The sequence below is a fragment of the Micrasema longulum genome, unplaced genomic scaffold, assembly GCF_059751315.1.
Source record: "Micrasema longulum isolate JH-2025_06_02 unplaced genomic scaffold, ASM5975131v1 h1tg000632l, whole genome shotgun sequence".
NCBI classification, from domain to species: Eukaryota; Metazoa; Arthropoda; class Insecta; order Trichoptera; family Brachycentridae; genus Micrasema; species Micrasema longulum.
The window spans coordinates 661,330-682,764 of record NW_028277828.1 but is presented as its reverse complement, the minus strand read 5'-3'; the positions used below and the strand labels follow the sequence as shown (position 1 = coordinate 682,764).

The 21,435-nt window shown below is 33.8% G+C and overlaps 1 protein-coding gene across 2 annotated transcripts in view; it reads right to left on the bottom strand.

The window, feature by feature from the left end:
• Elys (AT hook containing transcription factor 1 homolog) overlaps positions 1–20,431 on the bottom strand; it is a 31,074-nt gene extending 10,643 nt beyond the window's left edge. For both annotated transcript variants that reach the window (XM_088229064.1, XM_088229065.1), the window contains exons 1-25: positions 20,279–20,431; positions 20,018–20,124; positions 19,782–19,914; positions 17,692–17,984; positions 16,431–16,822; positions 15,850–15,999; positions 15,482–15,629; positions 15,005–15,121; positions 14,681–14,854; positions 13,726–13,916; positions 12,240–12,528; positions 11,955–12,135; positions 10,710–10,835; positions 8,921–9,082; positions 8,720–8,831; positions 7,665–7,986; positions 6,772–6,916; positions 6,445–6,659; positions 4,765–4,844; positions 3,597–3,724; positions 2,448–2,685; positions 1,817–1,929; positions 1,165–1,276; positions 945–1,075; positions 88–507 (exon numbers count right to left, since the gene is read on the bottom strand). In XM_088229064.1, the coding sequence (XP_088085190.1) occupies positions 88–507; positions 945–1,075; positions 1,165–1,276; positions 1,817–1,929; positions 2,448–2,685; positions 3,597–3,724; positions 4,765–4,844; positions 6,445–6,659; positions 6,772–6,916; positions 7,665–7,986; positions 8,720–8,831; positions 8,921–9,082; positions 10,710–10,835; positions 11,955–12,135; positions 12,240–12,528; positions 13,726–13,916; positions 14,681–14,854; positions 15,005–15,121; positions 15,482–15,629; positions 15,850–15,999; positions 16,431–16,822; positions 17,692–17,984; positions 19,782–19,914; positions 20,018–20,114 (4,469 nt within the window). In that variant the 5' untranslated portion in view covers positions 20,115–20,124; positions 20,279–20,431. The remainder of the gene's footprint in view (positions 1–87; positions 508–944; positions 1,076–1,164; positions 1,277–1,816; positions 1,930–2,447; positions 2,686–3,596; positions 3,725–4,764; positions 4,845–6,444; positions 6,660–6,771; positions 6,917–7,664; positions 7,987–8,719; positions 8,832–8,920; positions 9,083–10,709; positions 10,836–11,954; positions 12,136–12,239; positions 12,529–13,725; positions 13,917–14,680; positions 14,855–15,004; positions 15,122–15,481; positions 15,630–15,849; positions 16,000–16,430; positions 16,823–17,691; positions 17,985–19,781; positions 19,915–20,017; positions 20,125–20,278) is intronic.
• Positions 20,432–21,435: the final 1,004 nt, after the last annotated feature.

The following is a 21,435-nucleotide window of genomic DNA, read 5'->3' as shown; positions in this document are numbered from 1 at the left end:
GATTTTAAAAACACAAAACAAACAAAGAAATGTGGAAAAATAATAATGATGCGAGATAGTGACAATGGCTAATATTAGAAAATTTACCTGAGACTACGCCTGTTTGAAGGAGACTGAACCAAACTAGCTATGATTTTGTCAGGAGTGTTTCTCAGGCTTCTCCTTGGTTGTGGTCCCGCGATACTAAGTGAAGCAGACTTGCTGATGGGACTCTCAGGTGGATCTTCACATTGGCTTCCAATGAGATTTTCATCCAAAGTCTCGGCACATTGCGTGTAGTCTCCTATATCCTCAGGATTCAGAGTGATATCTTCAGACACGCTAGGAGTGTATTCACCATCTGGTTCCAATTTATTTTGAGAAACAAAATCTTCCATTTGATTTGTTACATAGTCGGATATGACTTGTTGAGAAATATTTCTACGTTTCACGGGTGTAAAGCAAGAATCCTCAGTAACAGAATTATTCAAACTGCTAACGGATGAATTTGAAGCAGAAATTAATTTTCTAAAAAAAAAAAGGATATTTCAGAAAATTAATACATACATTCCTCCGATTTTTCCAAAGGGTTGCTTTGTATTTAAAAAATCTGGTTCTAGGTCAGCTTAACTGAGTCGGGAGTGGAAAAAAGTACCGTAAGCATTAAAAACAAATAAACAATGAAGGTATCATTATCCTATAATAACAACTATTTTTTAAGTTTTATGTATTTTTTTATAGTTTAGTATGCATATTTTGTTTTACAGCTTTAACATATTGTCATAATAAATTCTTAAATTTACTTTTGATATTTAAATTGGCAGTGCCTTTCCAAAAGAGAAAAGCTCTTGTGCTTGGAAAGGGACATTACACTTTTTTATAATAATATTTATAATACTCAAAATATATCTAATTAGCACACAATAACAAAAAATGTAATAACGTGTTATATTCATGTGAATTACCTTCCTCTAGGGGGTGTATGTTTGACTGGAGTGGAAATGGTAGCAGAAAGGGACATCTCAGCTTCAAATTCACCGGCCGGGTGAATACCTTTACGGGGAGAAATTTTCCTACCACCTGATCCAGTTATAAACTAAAACATATATTGAGCTTTTGTTACGAATCATTTTTCCATACATAAAAATCTAGTGTTAATTTATTGAAAATCTTGTTAATATTTACCCGAGTCCGCAGATAATTGTCCGTAGATATGTCGTTGAAATTGTCATTTGGGTCGGGGCTTACAGACGGAGAAGGTGTATTGCCAACAGAAGGAATATTAAATCTAATGGACCTGAAATTATAGCAAATCAATTATGTGTGTAAAGTAAAAGCACATTTCATCAATGTATGATCTCAATGGCTATTAAAATTAAGTACTCATTTTATGTTATTACATTTTGGGACCAAGAGGATTAAATATGTGCGAAGAATACCAGGTTTTTTTGACTAGTTCTAGAAAGAGACCAGAGCCAATGGTTCTATTTTTAACTCTTAAAAGACATGTGCTGAAAAATCCCTCGGCAAATGGTGCTGTGAAGTCGTGTTACATTAAGCCAAAGACGAGATATTTTGAAATAAAGTTTTTAAAAACAAAAAATTTATATAAATATTTACTGTTTAATAATCTATTTTTTTTTTATTCATAAAGAAATATATAATCTAGGCCTGGTATAGCAAAATAAGACTTCATTATCTTAAAAAAAAGTTTTGTTTTCTATGTAGACTCGTGACATGAGAGCTAAACAACAATTCTTAAAGAAATTGATGAATAAATTACATTATTTGTAAACCAGCAACATCAATCTAAAATAAATTAATTAAGTGATCCAACCTGGAAAGATTATCAGACTGCGTATGTTGGCTCGCCGTTTCAAGTTCGTCGTCAGTTTCCGCAAAATGTCTCTCATCCACGGAACTGTTTCCTGCATCGAGAATTTTTCTAACCTATAAACATTAAATTTGTAAGAAAAATAAACAGAAGTATACGCATTTATGCATAAATCGTGGCAGCAGGGTCCAAAACCACTAATCAAGATCAGGCCATCTACTTCATGGTAGAATAGCAATTTAAATACATAAATATAATGTATTTTTAAGTTTTACTACTTTTAATTTTAAGCACTAAATAACATCATCACGCTGGATGAAACTTACAAGGAAACCCAGTCACCAGTCAATATAAAAAAAGTGGTTAAAGCTTAAAATATGTGATTTATTTTTACAGACAAATCAATGAGATTTCAAGAATATCGAGTGTATGGTGGTTTGACTGAGGAATAAGTAAATAAGGTGACAGATAACTGTCATTATATGAAAATATAGATATTCAAACACGGGCAGAATAGTGAATGTTACAGTGTCTAAGGTTATCATTTACAGATTGTTATGACAGGTCATAAGTCTAGTCTTCCCATCTCTATTTCTGCTGAGATAACTAAATTTTAAAAATGATTTGTTTTGACCTTGAGGATGCTCTGCGGAGTCGCTTCCCTCAGCGAAGTTCGGTCCAGCGAGGAGCGGGAGCCAACCCAGGATGTCTTCCTCTCTACCAGCGGAGTATGCAGGATGCTGTCCACCTCCTGAAGTAGGCGAGGGTCTAGCTCCGCCGTGTCCAGCTCCGGTTCCGAGTCCCGTCTGGACCGCTTGGCTGGGGTTCCCTCTAACTCGGGTGTCGTGATCATCGTCTCCACCGTATTCAACCTGAATACAAATATATTAATGTGAACATTAAAAATTTAAAGCTTCAGATTAATCAAACCATGTCCGCTTCCTAGTTGAATTATATGGCAATCGTCAACAGCCTCCAAGCCTCTCCGTCGACTGCCAACTTTTCTGCGATCTCTAGCATCAGATTTTTAAATCACTATTTAATAATTGCAATTTGATGTACACGAACACTGAGAAAACCAAGACATTTTTGACATTAACAAACGTCAAAAAATCGCCTTCATCATCTTGAGTGTAGGTGGTTTCGGTAGAGCAGACTGCACAATCCCATCTTTAATATAATTAAGTTGTATTTTAAGTGAATGCATTTGTTTAGATTTGGTGTCCTGTGGGTAGGTATGTGGAGAAACCCATAGAAGCTATAAAAGGTAGTGAAATAGATATTTGACGCTCTGGCTGCTCTTACTCTATCCTGTTACTTGCTTGTGCGGTATGTGGTGGGCAAGCTATCCTGTTACTTGCTTGCCTAGCTCCCGAAATAGGTCATGTTCATCGGTCCCCCTTTCTGCGGGTCTCTGCAGTACTCTGGTCTGAACTCTGGCCCAGAGTCAATTTTAATCTCCATAGAGAAGCAATGCCTTTCATTATGGTCCACAGCTATAGTAATCTAAGAAGGAACCTTTACAGCATTTATGTATACTAGTTCGAAATTCTTTATGTTTGCTTAACCTCATTACTCGGGGTCGATCATTAGCCTTAATGTTCTCATACAAGTCTTCATGTTGATTTTTTTTTGCAAATTTGAGAATTTTAAGATGCTGGAGGATATTTTGTAAACTTGCTGAATTCACGAAAATATGATAGATTTTAAGTAAAATTAAAATCTACATACGAAAAAGGGTTATTCGTTTTTAGCAAATTTTTATACACATTGATAAACTAACCTCGTGTGATGCCGAGACATTTTTGGCGTGCAAATAAACGGCGTGTCTTCAACTTGAAGGGCTCTTTTCAATCCTCGAGCTACTGTGGGTCGCTCCATCCACGTCTCATTAGCTTTGTTTATGCTCGCCTAGAAGAACCAAACTATATATTAATTACTTTGACATAAGTTACACACATAATATTATGTTATTTTTTCCAAACAAAAAAAACAGAATGTGATAAGAGCTTTGTTTAATTAAGCACTCAACAGAGGGGGTGTGGCGTGTATGAGATTTAACAGTAACACACAATCCTAATAGAATACTATGATGTGGCATTATTAATGATGCTTATGAACAATGATCGACACAAAATAAATGTTATTTTTTAAATTCATATTCTATTGTTAGTAATAATATTTTTAACATCTTTTGTAAAGGTTGTCTGAGTCTTTGTTTAGTTTTGTCTGGTAGTTTACTGTATAATTTTAGTCCCTGGTTTATTAGTCTCGACTGTCCTTGTCTCCTTATAAAATGTTGTGGATGATATTGTTCTGATATTCTCGTATTGTGTCAACGTTCACAATTTTTTTCAAGTTTTAATTCTTCGTCTAAGATTACATCAGTGGCTAATTTATGAATAAATTTTAAGGATTCTAGTTGAAAGAGTTCAATTATATTTAATTGTTTAGTTTCTTCAAAGAGTTCTTTGGTTGCTGTTAGATTTATTTATTTAAATCCAACCCAGGAAAGCACTTCTTAAACAATCGAGTCGTGGACTATTAAAACAGACTACCTGAGCAAGTGAACGCAATTTCAGTTAATACACATAAAAGATGACTACAATAAGAACTAGTAATAAACACTTCAAGCTGCTATTGTACTGTTTAATAGCGATATGAAGATACGGTGGCAGACAGAAATTTAGTGTTCTGTATATCGCTGGGTAATTACTACAACTGGGTAACTTTAAAATCAGCATTTAGGAGTTAGCAACTAAAAACGCGTTTTTTTATTCTCCCCAAATCATAACATGACTTGATGAATCAAAATTTGCCTATTTGTAGTATTCATGGAGGAAGATACAAATATGTGTTTTTAATGTGTAATGTAAAAATTGTGATTTTGAAGTTACCTGGGTGTAGTAATTACCACATGAATAAGAAAGACGAATTTAAAAAATTCAAACCTGTATAATTGAAGATTTATAGGCTGCGGGTTTCGGAATATTGGCTTGAAGGCTTACTGTCATTGGAGTAGGCATCAACACTAAAAAAAGAATGCATTGTTTTAAATATTGATCGATAATAATAATTACAGTTATTCATTCAGATAAAATTGAGGCTACGCAAAAACAAAAAGCACGGGCACAAAATATCACACGTCATAATATAGATGCATCAAATGTAACAAAAAATAATTTTTCATAAAAGCATTAGAGATTCTGCCTAGTTACAATTAGCCCAGTCCATGACAGACTTTTATATTTTCAACAGCTTCAACTCAATTGAAAATATCTTAATCTTAAAATTTGTCTACAAATATTTGAACGTACTCAAAATATTATAATAAATACATACATATTAGCTCAATACAATATTTACCATTGAGAAATCTACAGAAGTTTAAAAAACAAAAATTTAATTTGCGTTTTAAAATTGTGGATTTTAAGACAAAAATGAAATGATTTTTAAAACTTGAGTCTAAGCAAAGAACTCTTTAATACATGCACGGTTACGCCGGCTAAAGCCGTAAAAATCGTGTCTATCATTAAAGAAATGGTAATGAAAATACGGCGATAGCCTACGTAAAATTAAAGTAATTATATGGTAGAAGAATATCGTGTTCCTTTATAAAAAAAAAAATTATCAACAAAAGTGTTCCTGTGTGCTAGTCAAACAAGATTGACTTCAAACCATTAACTACAGTCCAATCAGAAGTGAAATAAGAAAGTTATGATACGTGTCCATGTAAGTAATACCTGTTTCATGTACCAATAAGTAAAACATAATGTTAAAAATGCTTTTTTTGTAGGACTTTTTCAGTGTACAATACAAAATTTAGACATAGATTCCAGATGAACTAGCTGACAGGCGTCTCACGCTTAGATCAGCTACGTCTACGGCGAGAGGAAAAGTTATTATACCTCTACGCAAACAGCGCACTAAATTTAGTGAACGCGCAATTGCGGTCGCAGGCCCTATGGCATGGAATGCTCTCCCAGCAGAGGTGCGAGGCTGTGAAAGTGAAGTGATGTTTCGGAAAAAACTTAAAACCCACTTGTTCTCTAAATCATTTGAATAAATCCGTAGCATGTGACAACAAAATAAATTGAACAATAAAACCACTATGTAAAGCGCCCTTGAGGTATTTTATTACGAAAATGGCGCTATATAAGTTATCCATAATAATAATAATAATAATAGACTACACAAACATTTACACTAAAAATGCATTATGTAACTTAATAGACATTATAAAAATAAATATGTACATCTCCCTTCCCCTCTTTATCCTCTCTTCAAGCATCCTTGTTGTAATCTCACCCAATCTACAATAACTTACCGTTCTTTACAAAAAATAAATATTTTCTTTGATTATTAAAAAATATATATGAGTACATGAAAATAACATTTTTATTTGTGTAAACTTATATGTATTTATATAATATGTAATTTATTGTCTATAACAACTTTGTGGAAATCTGTTATTGGTTCTGAGTTTATACACTATATCTGTTTGTTTACTATAAATATGCATGTAGAACTGTTGGTTTCCCAAATAAAATAAAATAAGTGAAATCTATGAGAAAAAAGTTTCTGCAAATGTGTAATTATAAAAAAGTGTATGTATTCATTTATTCACTAACTTTTTCTTCCCGGCACATTGCTGGTCGCTAGTTGGGCTAAGCAGCGGGTGATTTTGGGTAGGGTTTTACAATACAAGTCTACAAGCTCATTTCTGGTATTGGATTTGGTAACATGATCATTCTTCATCGAAAAATCGACTGTTATATCATATGGAAGCTGCCCCTTGCTAGTCAAATTTTTCAAGTCTTCATTAACTTGTTGGGCTTCAATATATCTGTAAAAAATACATTATTTCATTGCTAAGATAAAATTTAAAAAAAAACAATAATGCCTCTGAAATATATTTTTATAATTTCACGCTAAGAAATAAATAAGTATAATGTTACCTTGATCTCTGCAGATAATACATGACCAAGAGATTATTGGACTCTGAATCGCCGAGAGCTTTCAAAAAATTAGTTAAGGTTTCTTCTTCATCGTTCAATAATGGCAATAGTAAAGTTTTGGAGAGAAGACCAGCTTTTCTACATCCTTAAATGAATGAACATATTATAATTAATTAATGAATTAACATACTATATTTGAAAAATTACTTATTTAAATGAAAATATTCTAAACAAAATTTACATTTTAAAGAAAATTGGCAATTAAACAACAGGTTGATGTTAATTTGATCCACTTAATTTTGAAAACCAATTACTGGTAGTAAAAAAGTTTTTTAAAAAAAAGGAATTACCCGCTTAATTTCTATTTTAGAGGCTTGTTGGTAGGCGGGGAGAGGATACGGAAGGAAGTTGAGAAAAACATAAAAAAAATTCTTGGATTTTTTTCTTACAACTGGCAGAAATTGAACCCGCGACGCCAAATTCACAGTTGGCTGTCTAACCAAATGCACCGCGATGACTGTTTTAGATTTAGAGAAGGATTTGCACAAAACAAAACAAACAAAAGGTCAGGTTAAGAGAGGATAGAATGCCATATCACTCTGTCCTTGCATACAGATCTCGCTTCCTCTACATTCAAACATCTTCTCATGCACGAGCGCCGATTATTCTGACTTTTGACATGTCCATCTTCAAATATTTGTTGGATTTGGTCATGCCATGTCTTTATCGGTCTTCCTCTATTTCTACATCCATCTACATTCGCATCGTAAATCTGTTCTTTCGCTCTACATGTCCAAACTAATGCAGAGTTCCTTTCTTGTTTTGTCGAAAAAGCTTATCTCAGCCAACAACATATTCAAAATATCTTATAAATAATAGATTGTATTTATTACCTTCAAAAAATACAAGCAACCTCTGTATTCTAACATCAGCCGAATCCGTGATGTTGAATGATTCCTTTATCAAGTTAAATCCCTCCAAAACCAATCCCCTGGACAAATACAGGTTGCAACAAGCCTGCCAGTCGTCAACTATGACATTCTCCTCACTCAGCGTTCCTTCCGTGGAAACGGTGGCGTAAGGGTTACGAACGTGCAAATATTGAAGCGCAGACTGGGTCTTCTTCTGGGCAAGGAGAGACGACAGCACGACATTATGTTGCCACTGTTTCAGACAACCTCCCGCTAGTAAGCTCTGTAGCTGAATTAGAGCAAACTGAAAAATAAAATAAGGCACACATTAAGATTAGATTAGTTTTAATTAAAATAATAATGAAAGTTTAACAAGTTGCAACAGAGATGGAGAATATTTTTGAGAAGGAAATGTAGAAGTCTAGGCATTTACAGGGATATGACCTGTCATTGGCTGGTTTAAGTGGCCACTTTATACACTGTGTAACACTCACCATTCTGCTTATGTTTCTTTCTCAAAAGTGTGTATACATATTGTGTATAAAGAAAAAGTATGAAAATTGCAAAACTGTTTTCAGGCGTTGCCTAGTAAGTCAAATAATTAAATCAGATGAATCTCTTTACAACAAATCAGCTCTTTGACTTCTCTCAAACCAACTGATGGAAGAATTGCAGAAATATAGATGTTCCAACATAGGCAAAAATGGTGAATGTTACGTAGTGTGTAAATGGCCACTTAAACCAGTCAACGATAGGTCATGGGCCCAGTAAATGCCTAGACTTCCATATTTCATTCTCTAAAAGGTTCTCCATCTTTGTTGTAATTTGTTCATCTTAATATCCAGTGTTTTGTCTACAAACATTTGGACAAACTCAAAATATTTTAATTATGAAAGTACTATTTCACTCCACTGAATTAAAGATGCGTAAAAATGATTCTCTCGGCGCGGGACACCCCAGCAATGAGGGAACATTATTTTAAATATAAAACAAAATAAATAAATATTGATGTTTGGATAAATATACAAGTTGTTTACATCGAAATCCCTGTGATCTAGGTGCCAGAATGCTTCAGTGATCTTCAGTCCAGTATTGCTAAATCCAAACATTGTTGGGAACTGCATTAGGCGCCTGATTATTTTTTCATATCTACAACAGAAAAATCAAGCGCATGAGAATCTCTCTGTCAGATTATAAAAACATACACGATTTAATAGCTTGAAAATATTTCTCCTTACCTACTGTCATCAAACGTTGTTGCATAGTCAACCAAAACATAAAGAACAAGATAGTGTTTGTACTCTTCCTTGATTTCGGGAATAAGATATATTTTTAATAGTGAATGCAACGATGGCGGGGGATATAATCCTTTAGTTTTGCTTCCATCTTCTATCCAAAACCTGTTAACATAATTAGATTAGGTTAGTGTGAAAATTGCATATTATTTTTTAGACGTCTCTTACGAGAGCTCCTAAGGCATCCCTAATTATTTTCTTGAATGAATTACATGTTTATTTTTAACTTATGAATTTATTTATTTGAGTAAATAGTTTTTGGAGCACTACTATAATATGGTTTCGGAAAACATAGATCAGTTTGTAACTACACCTGTAGATATAAAGATTTGTGATTTTCGAAACTATATTGATTTATTTGACAATTGTAGTCTGCATTACTTTAACCCATCACGTAATGCAGACTGTGAATAAAAAAAACTGATAAAAAAATAGATCCATCTTATCCGTAGAAGCTGTATTCAGCAAGACAAACTGCCGTATTAATGGGTGAATTCTGACTAGCCTTTGTACGGCTTCTGGGTGCATAAAACAGTGCATGAGATCTCACTCTAGTATAATTATTGAGAACATACAAACTGATCTCTTTCAGTATATTTTAATTATATATTCATACTTCCAGAAATCAGCTTATAGAAATGTTTCCCAAGAAAAATTTGATGAGATTCGAGGGTGTTGTAATCCAGCCACCCTGCTAGAAATAATGATAGATACAAGAATGGATAATTATGCTTTTCTTTGAGATGTAAGTATCGCAAAAATCTCTTTTAAACCTTCTCTATTTCAAGGATGTGGTTTGGTTCAGAAGGGCCCCAAATTATGGAACAGTATTCTAGTATGCTGCGGACTAGTGTATCATACGATGTGCGAATTGCAGTAGTATTATTGAAATATCTAGAGATTCGAAGTACAACCCAAGCATCTTACTAGATTTATCTACAACACCAGTAATATGGGACTAAAACGTGAAATTCGCTTAAAAAATCATACCAAGATAATTAATTTGGTAATTGCGTGGTAAAGTACATAATTCATGTGTTCCAAAATAAATTCAAGAGGTTTCATAACAAAGCGTATAATTTGATAAATTTAATCATGTTATTCCACAAAGTTAATGCCAAATCGATAAATAATATAAAACTAGCAGGCAACAGTCGGCTGTTACATGCTAGAAAGTTCATCCCTTCGGGCCTCATGTAATCAGTCCCCTGTAATTTATCAGCCATCTGTAATTTAACCCTTTCCATACTATGCTAAAAAAATCCAGAAGCACAAAATAAAAATGAGTAATCAAAAATGTAAATATTACATTTAAAGAAATTAAAAAACTTTATTGTGACTCTTTTTTAAAAATAAATTCTGAGGTACAAAATAGAAATGAGATATAATGATTATTATTACACTGAACATCGCGTCAGTCATTGACATATGCAATTAAATGGGTAATAAGTAAATATAAAAAGGTCAACACATCTTTCGAACTTTTCAGTTCAAGTTATAAACTTTTCCACTTGAAATTTACCATTGTTTCTTTCAGTTTGAGATTACGGGGGCAAATCACTGGGCAAGAAAGAGGCCCAGATCACCAAATAAAGGATAGTGCTGGAATAAATCATACATAAACTGGACCTTTTGTATTATTCCTGTGAAACAGAAACGCCGGATAGGTCTCTGACGGAATGAATAATTATATTGATATTTTTTGTTAGCATAATAAATATTCACAACTTACGCTTTCAACTTTTCTTCTAAACATTCAGTTTTAATAAATTGATCAATAAATAAAAGCGGGCAGAATTTATCTTGGAGATTTTCTACTGCTGGATTTTCGCCATTTAAACAATGGAGTTTATAGCGCCTAAAAATATTCAAAAAATCAATATTACATAATTTTTTAAGAGTAATTTCATAATAACTATTGTATTTATCAAGAACCAAGATAATGCATAAATAGTTTAATTTATTTAATTAACATTAATAACAAAAAGGCAAATATGTGTAACAACACTTTTCACAAAGTTAAATAAAAATGTCTATCGAAATTCAAAAGTCATAGTCGAACTATCATAAGCACAGTAATATAATTTTATTTTGATAGCTAGAGAAAGAGTATAATATAAGTGATAAAATTCGAAACTCATAAAAATGATTTAATATTTTTAATTTAAATAAGGAAAATAAATAATTACAGTATTATTAATTTTGCGAATTGAATTAATGAAAGAATTAGCAAAAAATATGAAACTTACTTTTCTAAGGCTTCTAAACGCTAACAAAGTTGGTTAAAAATACTGATAAAATTAATGTTTTATTTTCATAAAATAGGTGCTATTAGATAACATAATAGAAAAACATATAAAGAATTTTAAAATTAGATGAGGATCTGAATAAATTTATGTACTGGTTAGATAATAACTCATTGACAATAAATACAAATAAGAGTAAACATATGATAATAGAACACAAAAACAAATCCCCCATAAAACTTAACCTAGTAATTAAAGATGAGCAGTTATAACAAAACTGGGTTAAATTATTGGGGTAATGTTCTCTGAACAGAAGTCTTTTGATAAAATAACAAAATTAATGATATACAATGCTTTCATACTGCCACCTTAGTATATGGATAAATAATATTGTCGCAGTGTACTAAACAAATGAAAGAATTAGTTAAAATAACGATGAACAAGGCACTTAAAGTAACACTTAATTTTGATGAATATACTAGAACTACAGAATCGATATAAAATAACAAAAATGCTCAATTTACACAGAAAAGATAAAGATGATATTTAAGATGAGAAATAATAAAATAAAGACTAATATTAGATTAAATTTGAACTACAATATACATCCAAGATATACAAGAGTGATAAATAATTTAAGTTACGAACAACCTAGGACCTAGATTGAAAAAAAACATATTATTAATTAGCCAATAAAAAAAAAGCAAGATGTCATAAGTAATTGAACATACCTGTTTTGATAGTACCGAATCAAAGACTCGATGGGATATGGTAATCTCTCATCATTATCATCATGTATGTGCTCCATATCAAACTCTGGTAGGAGACCTACATTAAGGAACCATTGCACAACTTGGAAGTAAAGCGCTACCACCTGAACTGTTCTTTGTTTCAGTTTCAATTCCTTGAGTTCTGAAAATACAGAAGTGAGGAAGTTGAGTTTTTTTTTCTTTTTTTTTTGTTGACAATATACTTTTAATAAAAAAAAACTACCGAACTTCTTCATAAGCACCGACCTTGTGGCTCCACGAGCGGGGCGCAGGAGCGCACAACTCGCGCTAGCAGGCCGGCCAGCGCGGCCAGCTGCGAGGCGCACGAGTCCAGGCAGCGGCGCTCGCCAGCGTCTGGTGCGGCGCCGCGGAACAGCGGCAGCGCGAGGCGCTCGGCGCCCGTCTTGAGGCGCAGCGCGCGCGCCCATGCCCAGCGAGGCAACGCGGCCGCATCAGGGCCGCGCGCGCACGCCGCCAGGAACGCCAGCAGGCGCGCCTCCAGCGCAATGGACAGGATCACTTGACGCTGGACCGCCTGAAGAATGAAGTTCGAATTTGTAGAGTAACAATAGAGGCATTGAGATCTGAGGGGTGGGGATGGCGTGTTGGCCTCTGTCCATACATCCTCCTCCCCATCATTAATCTGCGTAGTTTGTATTCCATCTTTGCTAACATTCCTCTATGACTTAAATTCCTCCAGGAGTCTATAATAGTTGAGAGTGAATGGTTAGCTTATGGATTCCCTTTTATGTAGAAATCATCCAGTCTTTGACAAAACGATTTCTCAAAAGAGTGTAAGAGCAATGAATAAAATATACTGACATATTTTTTATTTTTACTAATAACTTTTTATATATTTTCATATGATAACGGCCAGTCACTTATGCCCAGAACACATTGTATGAAGCAAAATATAGCCTCATGCAAAAAACAATAATACACAAATGAGCCACTCTGGTTTTTCTACATAACTCCCACCATGTTGTAAGCATTTTTCATAGAGCGGCACAAGCTTTTGTATTCCTCCTTCATAAAAGGGAACACTCTGACTTTGTTGTCGTTGAGCACATTTTCACGACCTTCATTGATTTATTGATGAATGTGGACTGGTTTATTGTTCTTCGCATTAAGGAAATGAATTACAGTTTGCATCTCACAAGCGGCGGGATTTTCAATTATTTTCATCATTTCAAACAACCATCACGAAGCGTATACAACAATCAACTAACTCATAATGGCATCAAAATTTTAATAGGTCAATGTAAGTACCACGCATGTGCAAAACTGCGATGGCAAGAAATAAAAACGGAACTTTCTGGATATACCTCGTAATTATGATGGGTACAGAACGAGAAAAAAATAAGAGAAAAATAGCTATATAAAAATTTCTACACACGGTATAGTGCCAATTGATTATAAAAAAATATGATAGAACTCCTTCAATTCAACTTCCCGCAGTTTCCATGCACATTTTTTTTTAACAAAAAATTAAAACAAATCATTATAAGTAGTATGTGTGGGTAAAAATTAGTTACAGAATATATTTAAGATGTAGTTAGTGGACTTGAAGCTGTTATATTTACCATTCAATGTCACTAAAACAATAATTTTAAGTACCCTGCATTCTTCGAAGTGGGCTGGTTTTCATCTGTGAGCGCGGAATGTGGAAGAGTAGTCTTATATTATAGATAACGGTTAAGTTAAGTAAATAATGAAATATATAGAATCTTACAACAGGAGTAGAAAGGGCAGGAGTAGGTTCTACGTAGAGGGGTAGTAATCCACATGCTAAGCACTGTTGGAATAACTTAGCGGGTTGTAGTAACACAGAGGGACCGCTATCACTAATGGTTGCCAGAATCTGTCTCTGTACTCCCACTGTGGATAGCCGCGTTATATCTGTGTTCGTAAGGCAGTAACATTCTGAAAAACAACAACAATGTTCAGTACAATGTGTTTAAAAAACAACTATTATAAGCAGATTAAGTAACCATGCCATACATTGATTCCCCACACATTCATCCAAGAGATCACATTTCGACCACGTTCACTCTGCTTTCATCCTTTCTCTGCTCTTTAAAGATATTATGTATCATTACTTAATCTCACTGAACATTTACATTTTTTTCTCATCACGTTATTAGGGTGATATTTTTTTGGCTCTAGACATCTTTGACACGACGTTATCTTGGATTTTTTTCTTCTTATAGCAGGAAATATACAGCAACAATCACACTACGCAGGTGGATGATTCAGGTTTGACGTTGACATTTGATATTGGAAGGACGCCGGATCAATATTGTTGCACAGCGGGCGCAAGTCGACTTGTGCCCGTATTCCATGTTAAAAATTTGATTAAAATATTTGTAAGAAGGCACGATTCGTGTCAGGTCTATTTTCTTTGATACTATTTTACAAATATCAACTTAAGCCCAAATGTAAAATCGCTTTCTTATTGTTATGATAAGGATTTTTTTTACTTTTCTTTATTTTACTTGTGTGTTTGTAAATGGATTATCTAATTATATTGTTAACCCAATTTGTCAAAAAACCCGATTTATGCCCCTTTTCCGTGTCAGCACAGATATAACCATAGAGAAAACAAATTCAACGGCTGCTATTATTTTTGGTTGGAAGAAAAAATAAAGAACATAATATGTTTTTAGAAAATTAATAAAGAAACTTACGATATCCAAGAGAGTTGGGATAAAAATGTTCTTCCAATCTCGGAACAGAAAAATATGGATTAAGTGATTCCACATTTATTCTCACATCACATAAATAGGAACTAGCTGTGTGAGAGAGTGTGTCTCCTAAATTTACTACCGATAAATAACTATTTGTTTCTAAAACTGTACAATCTGAAAAAGAATAAAATTTCATAAGGTTAAACAACATATTTTTATGAAGTAAATTCTTATTTGATTTACAAATAGATAACTTTAATTAATTGGAATCTAAAAAAATTTGATAAATGCATACTAAGATATAATTAAAAAGTATGCTCTCACCTGGCATTTGTTCCTTATACCATTGGTCAATGTCAAATATAATCATCATAGACTGAACTGGCGCTATTGCACTCACTGTCCAACATTCCCAGACTATCTGGCATAAATTTAATAAACCTGAAAAGAGATTTTTATGCAATAAGAGGCTAGTTTTTCTATAAAATAGTGCCATTTAAAAAAAAAATAAAAAAATTGATCCATGTTGTCGGAAGCCGGCTGCTTTTAATTGAACAACACGAATTGAACATCGATCGGCCAATCAAGACCCAAAAACTGCTAGGGTTCACGGTAAATTTGTATAATTCATTCTTAGGCTTCAAAACATAATGTTGCTATTGGAAATTAAAAACATTATAAATAATGTATTTTGTACTATCTAAATACATAATTTGAGTGTCATTTCCTTTTTCACTATCCTACTTTTGGAATAATAATGTTGTTATAAAGGAAAATGTACGTAATACGAATAGTACTTACATTCATCACAATCTTCCGGTTTCCCCACAGACATCGTGATCGGATGGCAAGCCAAACTTCTCCCTCCAATTTTTTGTTTCAGTGTTGTATTTGATGTTTCTAGACTAGATAACTCTATGTTGAAACGAAGATTGCAAGTTATGAAATTCTGAAAAAAAAAGATAATTATCAATTAGATGGTGCTTTCATTTCTTTTCAATAACTAAGAGCATTGCCTATGTTTTATAGATGTCCATCTATTATTATCAGTCAATACAACATAAACACTTAAAGAAAGTCATAAAAATAACTTTTAAAAGAACTGTCTTTAAATAATTACGTCAAAAGAGAGGAAAAGCCAATTAAGTGTAAAAAAAAAATGCACTCACTTGATAAAGGTATTCTCCACTGTTTAGGGCAGTTTTTCCCTCATAGGTCAGGGCGTACATTGTGGCTAGTGGAAATCCTTCCTCGTGTCTATCTAACGAAGAGTATACTACCCAGAGATAACAGAAAGCACGCGGATCATCACATGGCTCCTAAAATTCAATAAATAATTTGTATGATTAAAAAAAAGTTAATAGATTAACCTAGAATAAACCTTACTGAAAAGGGAGTAAATTAAAAAAAGAGAAACATTTGAGTTATTATTTCCTCAAATATTTCAATTTTCAGACCATTACCTAAGTCGTAAATAACTAAAATAAAAATGGAAAAATTGAAATCGAGTTGTGGATCACAACACTGATACAAACCCGGTTCAAATCCCGATAAAATTATTGTTCCTGACAAATTGCATAATTTAGTTCTAAATTGAATAAATAAACTACTATTAAATACAAATATGCACAAACTATTTACAATATGTATATTTAAGTTCATTCAATGATGTAATAACTTGTATGTAAATACTAATTAAAAATACATGGTACGCTTCCACTTATTTGTCAAATTAAGTTCATTCACTTACCAAAAATCCAAAATGGCTAATCGGTAATCCATCGGAGTTGGGTGTAGACGTGAACTCCAGTTTCAAAGTCATTAGATTCCACATTTGGAATGCTCCGAAATTAAATGCGATAAATACGCTTCCAAGTTGTGGTACATACAAAATATCAGTTACAAACACTCTTTCTCTAGTAGCTCGTAGCCTGATTGAGTTGTCTGGATTGTGCATTATGTACTGCAGATTATGGAAACAGCCCTCGTTCACTTGGATGGCGATATGATCATCCTTCTCACACGCGATTGCTCTCTGTTCTTCTATTAGATCGATGTCGTCTATAGATAGGACTACTAGGTTAGCCATGTTTAGCTCGTCTCTTATCAAATCTTCTTGGCCACTGTTAGCGTAGTGAATAGCTGGAAGATTCAAACATAGATAGAAATGACAAAAACATATACATCAACACAGGAAACTGCAGAAATGGGAAATTTGTGCAGATGATAAATAACATTGACAGGGATCAAAAACTGACAAAAATAGCTCTGAATAAAACTAAGTCTATAGAAAATATACCGACGCTGCAAAGGAAAAAGTTACCAAGCGACATGTAGCAACTTTACAGAAGAGCCAATTAAAGATTTTTTTGTTTTAATTAATAAAAAAATCTCATACATAAGCCGATAATGGAAGCTTTTTTATGGGCGAGCCTTTATCTTCATATCGATAGCAAGGAGTTCCTCCACAACTACCAAATATAAATAATATATGTATATTTTGAATGTAAGATTTTTCATTAATTAAACAAATCTTTTGTTGACTCTTCTATCAAGTTGCTACATGTCACTCGGTAACTTTTTCCATTCTAGCGTCGATATTGTATTTTTTAGTAATAGAAGTACAAATTTTAAATTTTTAGAGATAAATATTGGATTTTATAAAGATATATCATGGGTTAATAATTTTATCAAGATATGAATGCACCACTCTTCTATTTGTAGCATTCATGGAGGAAGATAAAAAGATAATTTTTTAGCGGTGAACTAAAAAATTCTGATTTCATAAAAAAATGACAGGTCATAAGCCATAAACTAAATAAATGTAAGCATAAGTCTATAGTAGATATATAGATAGTAGTCTATAGTAGACGGAGCTCAATGCGTGATATCGCGTGATTGGCCTATTTCACAACATGGCAAAAATCCACACGGCATAATGAAATAACATAGGATGGGTTAATATCCATTGTATTATATTTATTTATTTAATTTAATATAGAATGACAAACCTTTCAAGCAAGCCTGCCTGTTGAGGTCGACGGCTAGGGTGGCCCCGCCATGGGTGGCCACCAGCGCGGTCCCGCGGAAGCAGGCCAGCGGGCCGTGCCCCACAGGCGCGCAGGCCACGCGGGCCACACGTGCAGGTACGCGCACTGCGCGCAGCACTCGAGAGCCCTGTACATGTAGCACGCACACGGCGCCCCCTCCCACCCCGCCCTCCAGTCCCACCAGCAGCTGCGTGGTGTGCTCCAACAGGGGAGGCGACAGCTCTTGGACGCACGTTACTCGCCATAGCGGCTCTCTGGAAAAATATCATCATTTCAAAATTCAGTTACGGTGGTGAAATACGGTATTTATTGGCAAAAAAAAATTGTGCATACTTGCAATACAAAAAAAATAATAAAATGAAAATAAGTGCATGACACGTAAAATTCCAAGGAAATATTCCTAGCAGCTTCAGTATTCTACAGGAAATTTAAGAAGAGACTTTTGATGCTTGCACACTCAAATGGCTGCTTAGGATAGGGGAGTTGGAGGCAAAAGTTGAAGGAGGCCAAGGCTCGATTTGGGCTGTAGCGCCATCGAAGAAGGAGGAGGAGATATTAACTTAATTTATTTATTTAAATCTTCAAGTAAACAAACATATGCAATTTGGCAGAATTGTTGCTAAGAGCAATATCTTCCAGCTAACCAAATGTTTCTCTATAAAAACAGCCAGCAGCGAGTGCCCCAGTATGTTACTCAAATAAGATTTACTTCAAACTAACGGTCCGATCGGAAGTGAAATATTAAAATTTAAAAAATGAAAGAATGATATGAATGTGTCCATATGAGTGGCTTTTAAAAAAAGGTGTCTACAAATGTATCAAAGGGTAAATGTTTCCGCTGTTCTTGATACAACTGTACACATTATATATGTTTTCTCATGATATAGGTACACAATCATTTAAATTGTGGGTGCCATATACAGTGAAACCTCTATCTATCGTTTTTAAAGGGACTTATTGAAATAAACAATGAATGTGGGAATAAGAGGTCAATACACAAGGAGATAAGATCGGGTAAAGATACCGCCCTGGCAATCTGCATTATCATTGGCAGGTTAAAATTCTAAAAAAGATAAAAGTTTCAGGCGTAAATAAATGTATTTAAATAAAATTAGAAAGCAGAACAAAAACAAAAAAAAAAGATTAAAGTTTATTGCATTGGAAATAATCTTTCACCGACATTTGTTTTTTACTGTTTTCAACATTATATTTTTGGCTTTGCAAATAATATTTTTTTCGGCATCAGTTATTGAATGTGAGTGGTAGAATGTTTTTAATCTTTCGAAGATAGTGCATGCTTCTGAAAATGAAGGTACAGGCGGCGGCTCCTCTTCATCAATATCGACCTCTTCAGCTGTCTTCTTCAACCTTGCGTCACACAAGCTTTCGATAGTTTCTATCCCACACGTTGGGATGTTGTCGTCAAATGTAACAAAATTGTTGAAATTCGTCTGTGTATCAAATCTTAGCCAACCATCTTCAGAAATCTTAACTTGCTCTAATTGTCATTATATCTCTCTTTCTCTTTCGAACGTTCTGCGCATTAGAACATAACAAAATAGTAAAATATGACAAATACGCATCGTAATTCAAACTATGAATGCGGTAAAATGGTGGATAGAGAAACAATCGATGCGATCAATTTTTGTATGTATTATATGAAATTATTTCGGAGTTGGAAGAAATAAACGACACATCCGGGAAAACGATTATTCGAGGAACGATAAAGGTTTCACTGTACTGTTATTTATGTTTTAATTTTTATGTCTAGGTATATAAATGAACTTATTAAAAAAAGTAATTGTAAAAAAAAGGTATATAAATTAAATAACTCCTCAAATATACAATCGTTATCATAATGTAACGTTCTAGCCTCTCTAATGGAGCAAGACTGTTTAGAAAAGGAGTTCATTTAGTTTGTTGAGTTGGGTTCACATTACTCCTCCATAATACATAAATATTTACATATTTTTAACAGCAAACCTTAAGAATTTGGCATAAACAGTAATGAAGACAACATGAATACTTTATTTATTGCATGAATAACTTACCTTAAAACTGCTCCGAATGTCCATGCAGCGATTTTATGACCTGTCAGTATATTTATCACAATTAATTTGGCTCCATTACTCAGCCAAGCTAGACGAGAATTTTGTAGAACTCCTCCGGAGGTGAAGCTGTCATCTAGAAAACGAAAACAGGAATAAATAAATACACTTATTACTTGCCGCGAATAGCGCATGATGCAAATTTTAGGATATGCTGTCACAAGACAAGAAATACGCACCATCTGAGTCGTCTTTATTATGTTGCAAAAACGTCGTAACTGAAGGCGGCAACTTTACAGCACCCGCCACAATGCTTCCCGCGTTTTGATATTTCATTTCGCTTTATCTATAAATTAAAACATCGAGTTTAAAACATACAAAAAGAAACAAGAAAAACGTCTAACACTTTGTAAAATGACAAGACGATACAGTGAAGGGGTTATATCGAATGAATCATACAACAAGCGAATTGATAAAGCGTTTTAATGTCAAGTACATACCGAAAATACAGAAAAACGGAGCAAAAGTCATTTGTCTGTTAATATTTGCTTATAAAATGATTTGTAAATGCGTTTTGACATACAGTTCAAAAAAACGTTAGCGCGTTGAAAAATAAAATGTCTTCGCGCGAGTGGGCTGCCAGTAAGAAAAAAGTCACAAATTTTAGGCTATTCATGGGGCAATTTTGATAACGCCATACATGAAAGAGTAAGAACTGATTATAGTATATTTTTAGAAAAATATCACAAGTTCCGGTTGCAGTGTCCTATGCACTATTATAAATGATCTCTTTAAACCGTCTGATAATTTGTTAATCAAAATAATTATACTTTCAGTCAGAGGCCGTCCAGGCCCATTTGAATAATGCAAAATGTCCATTGTTTATATGATATCTTCCAGTATTATTGAGTATTAATTTTTCATTTGGTGATCCGGGCTCTTTTGACTACCTAGTAATTTTACCCCTGTAAAGCTAGGGTTTCCTAGGACAGCGGTGCCCGTGTTTTAACGGCCGTAGTGAACGGTGATGCAGTAGACAGCCGTCGTAACGTCGACTAGAGAGTGGTTTCCTAGGAAAACGGTGTTAAATGGTGTTGATAACACCGTTTTCCTAGAAAACCACACTCTAGTCACCGTTACGACGGCTGTCCACTGCATCACCGTTCACTACGGCTGTTAAAATACGGGCACCGCTGTCCTAGGAAACCCTATCTTAAGAACGGATACTAAAATAAACGTCAAAATCGAATAGTTGGCCCTTGAATTGACCACTTCTAAAGATAAGTAAACCATTCTTACTTATTACCCATTTTATTACATATGTGTGATCTGCGACTGACGCGACGTTCAGTGTAATAAAAATTATTATGTTTCACATTTCGTTGGGATCATAGAACAACGACGTATGTGCGAAAAATACGACATTCACTTTCTTTTATGGGTATATTTGATCTTGAAAAGATTACATAAAGGTTTATAATTCCAGGTTTGAAAAAAAAAAATGTAAAACTAACCCAAGTATCAAATAAAATCTTTTTGTACTTTTCAAGTTGTGACATAATTTTTTTTATGTCACAACTTGATAACATTTTTAAATTGCTTTCAAGTAAAATTAAAAATAATCACATTTGTCATTGTTCTACAATCATAAATCATG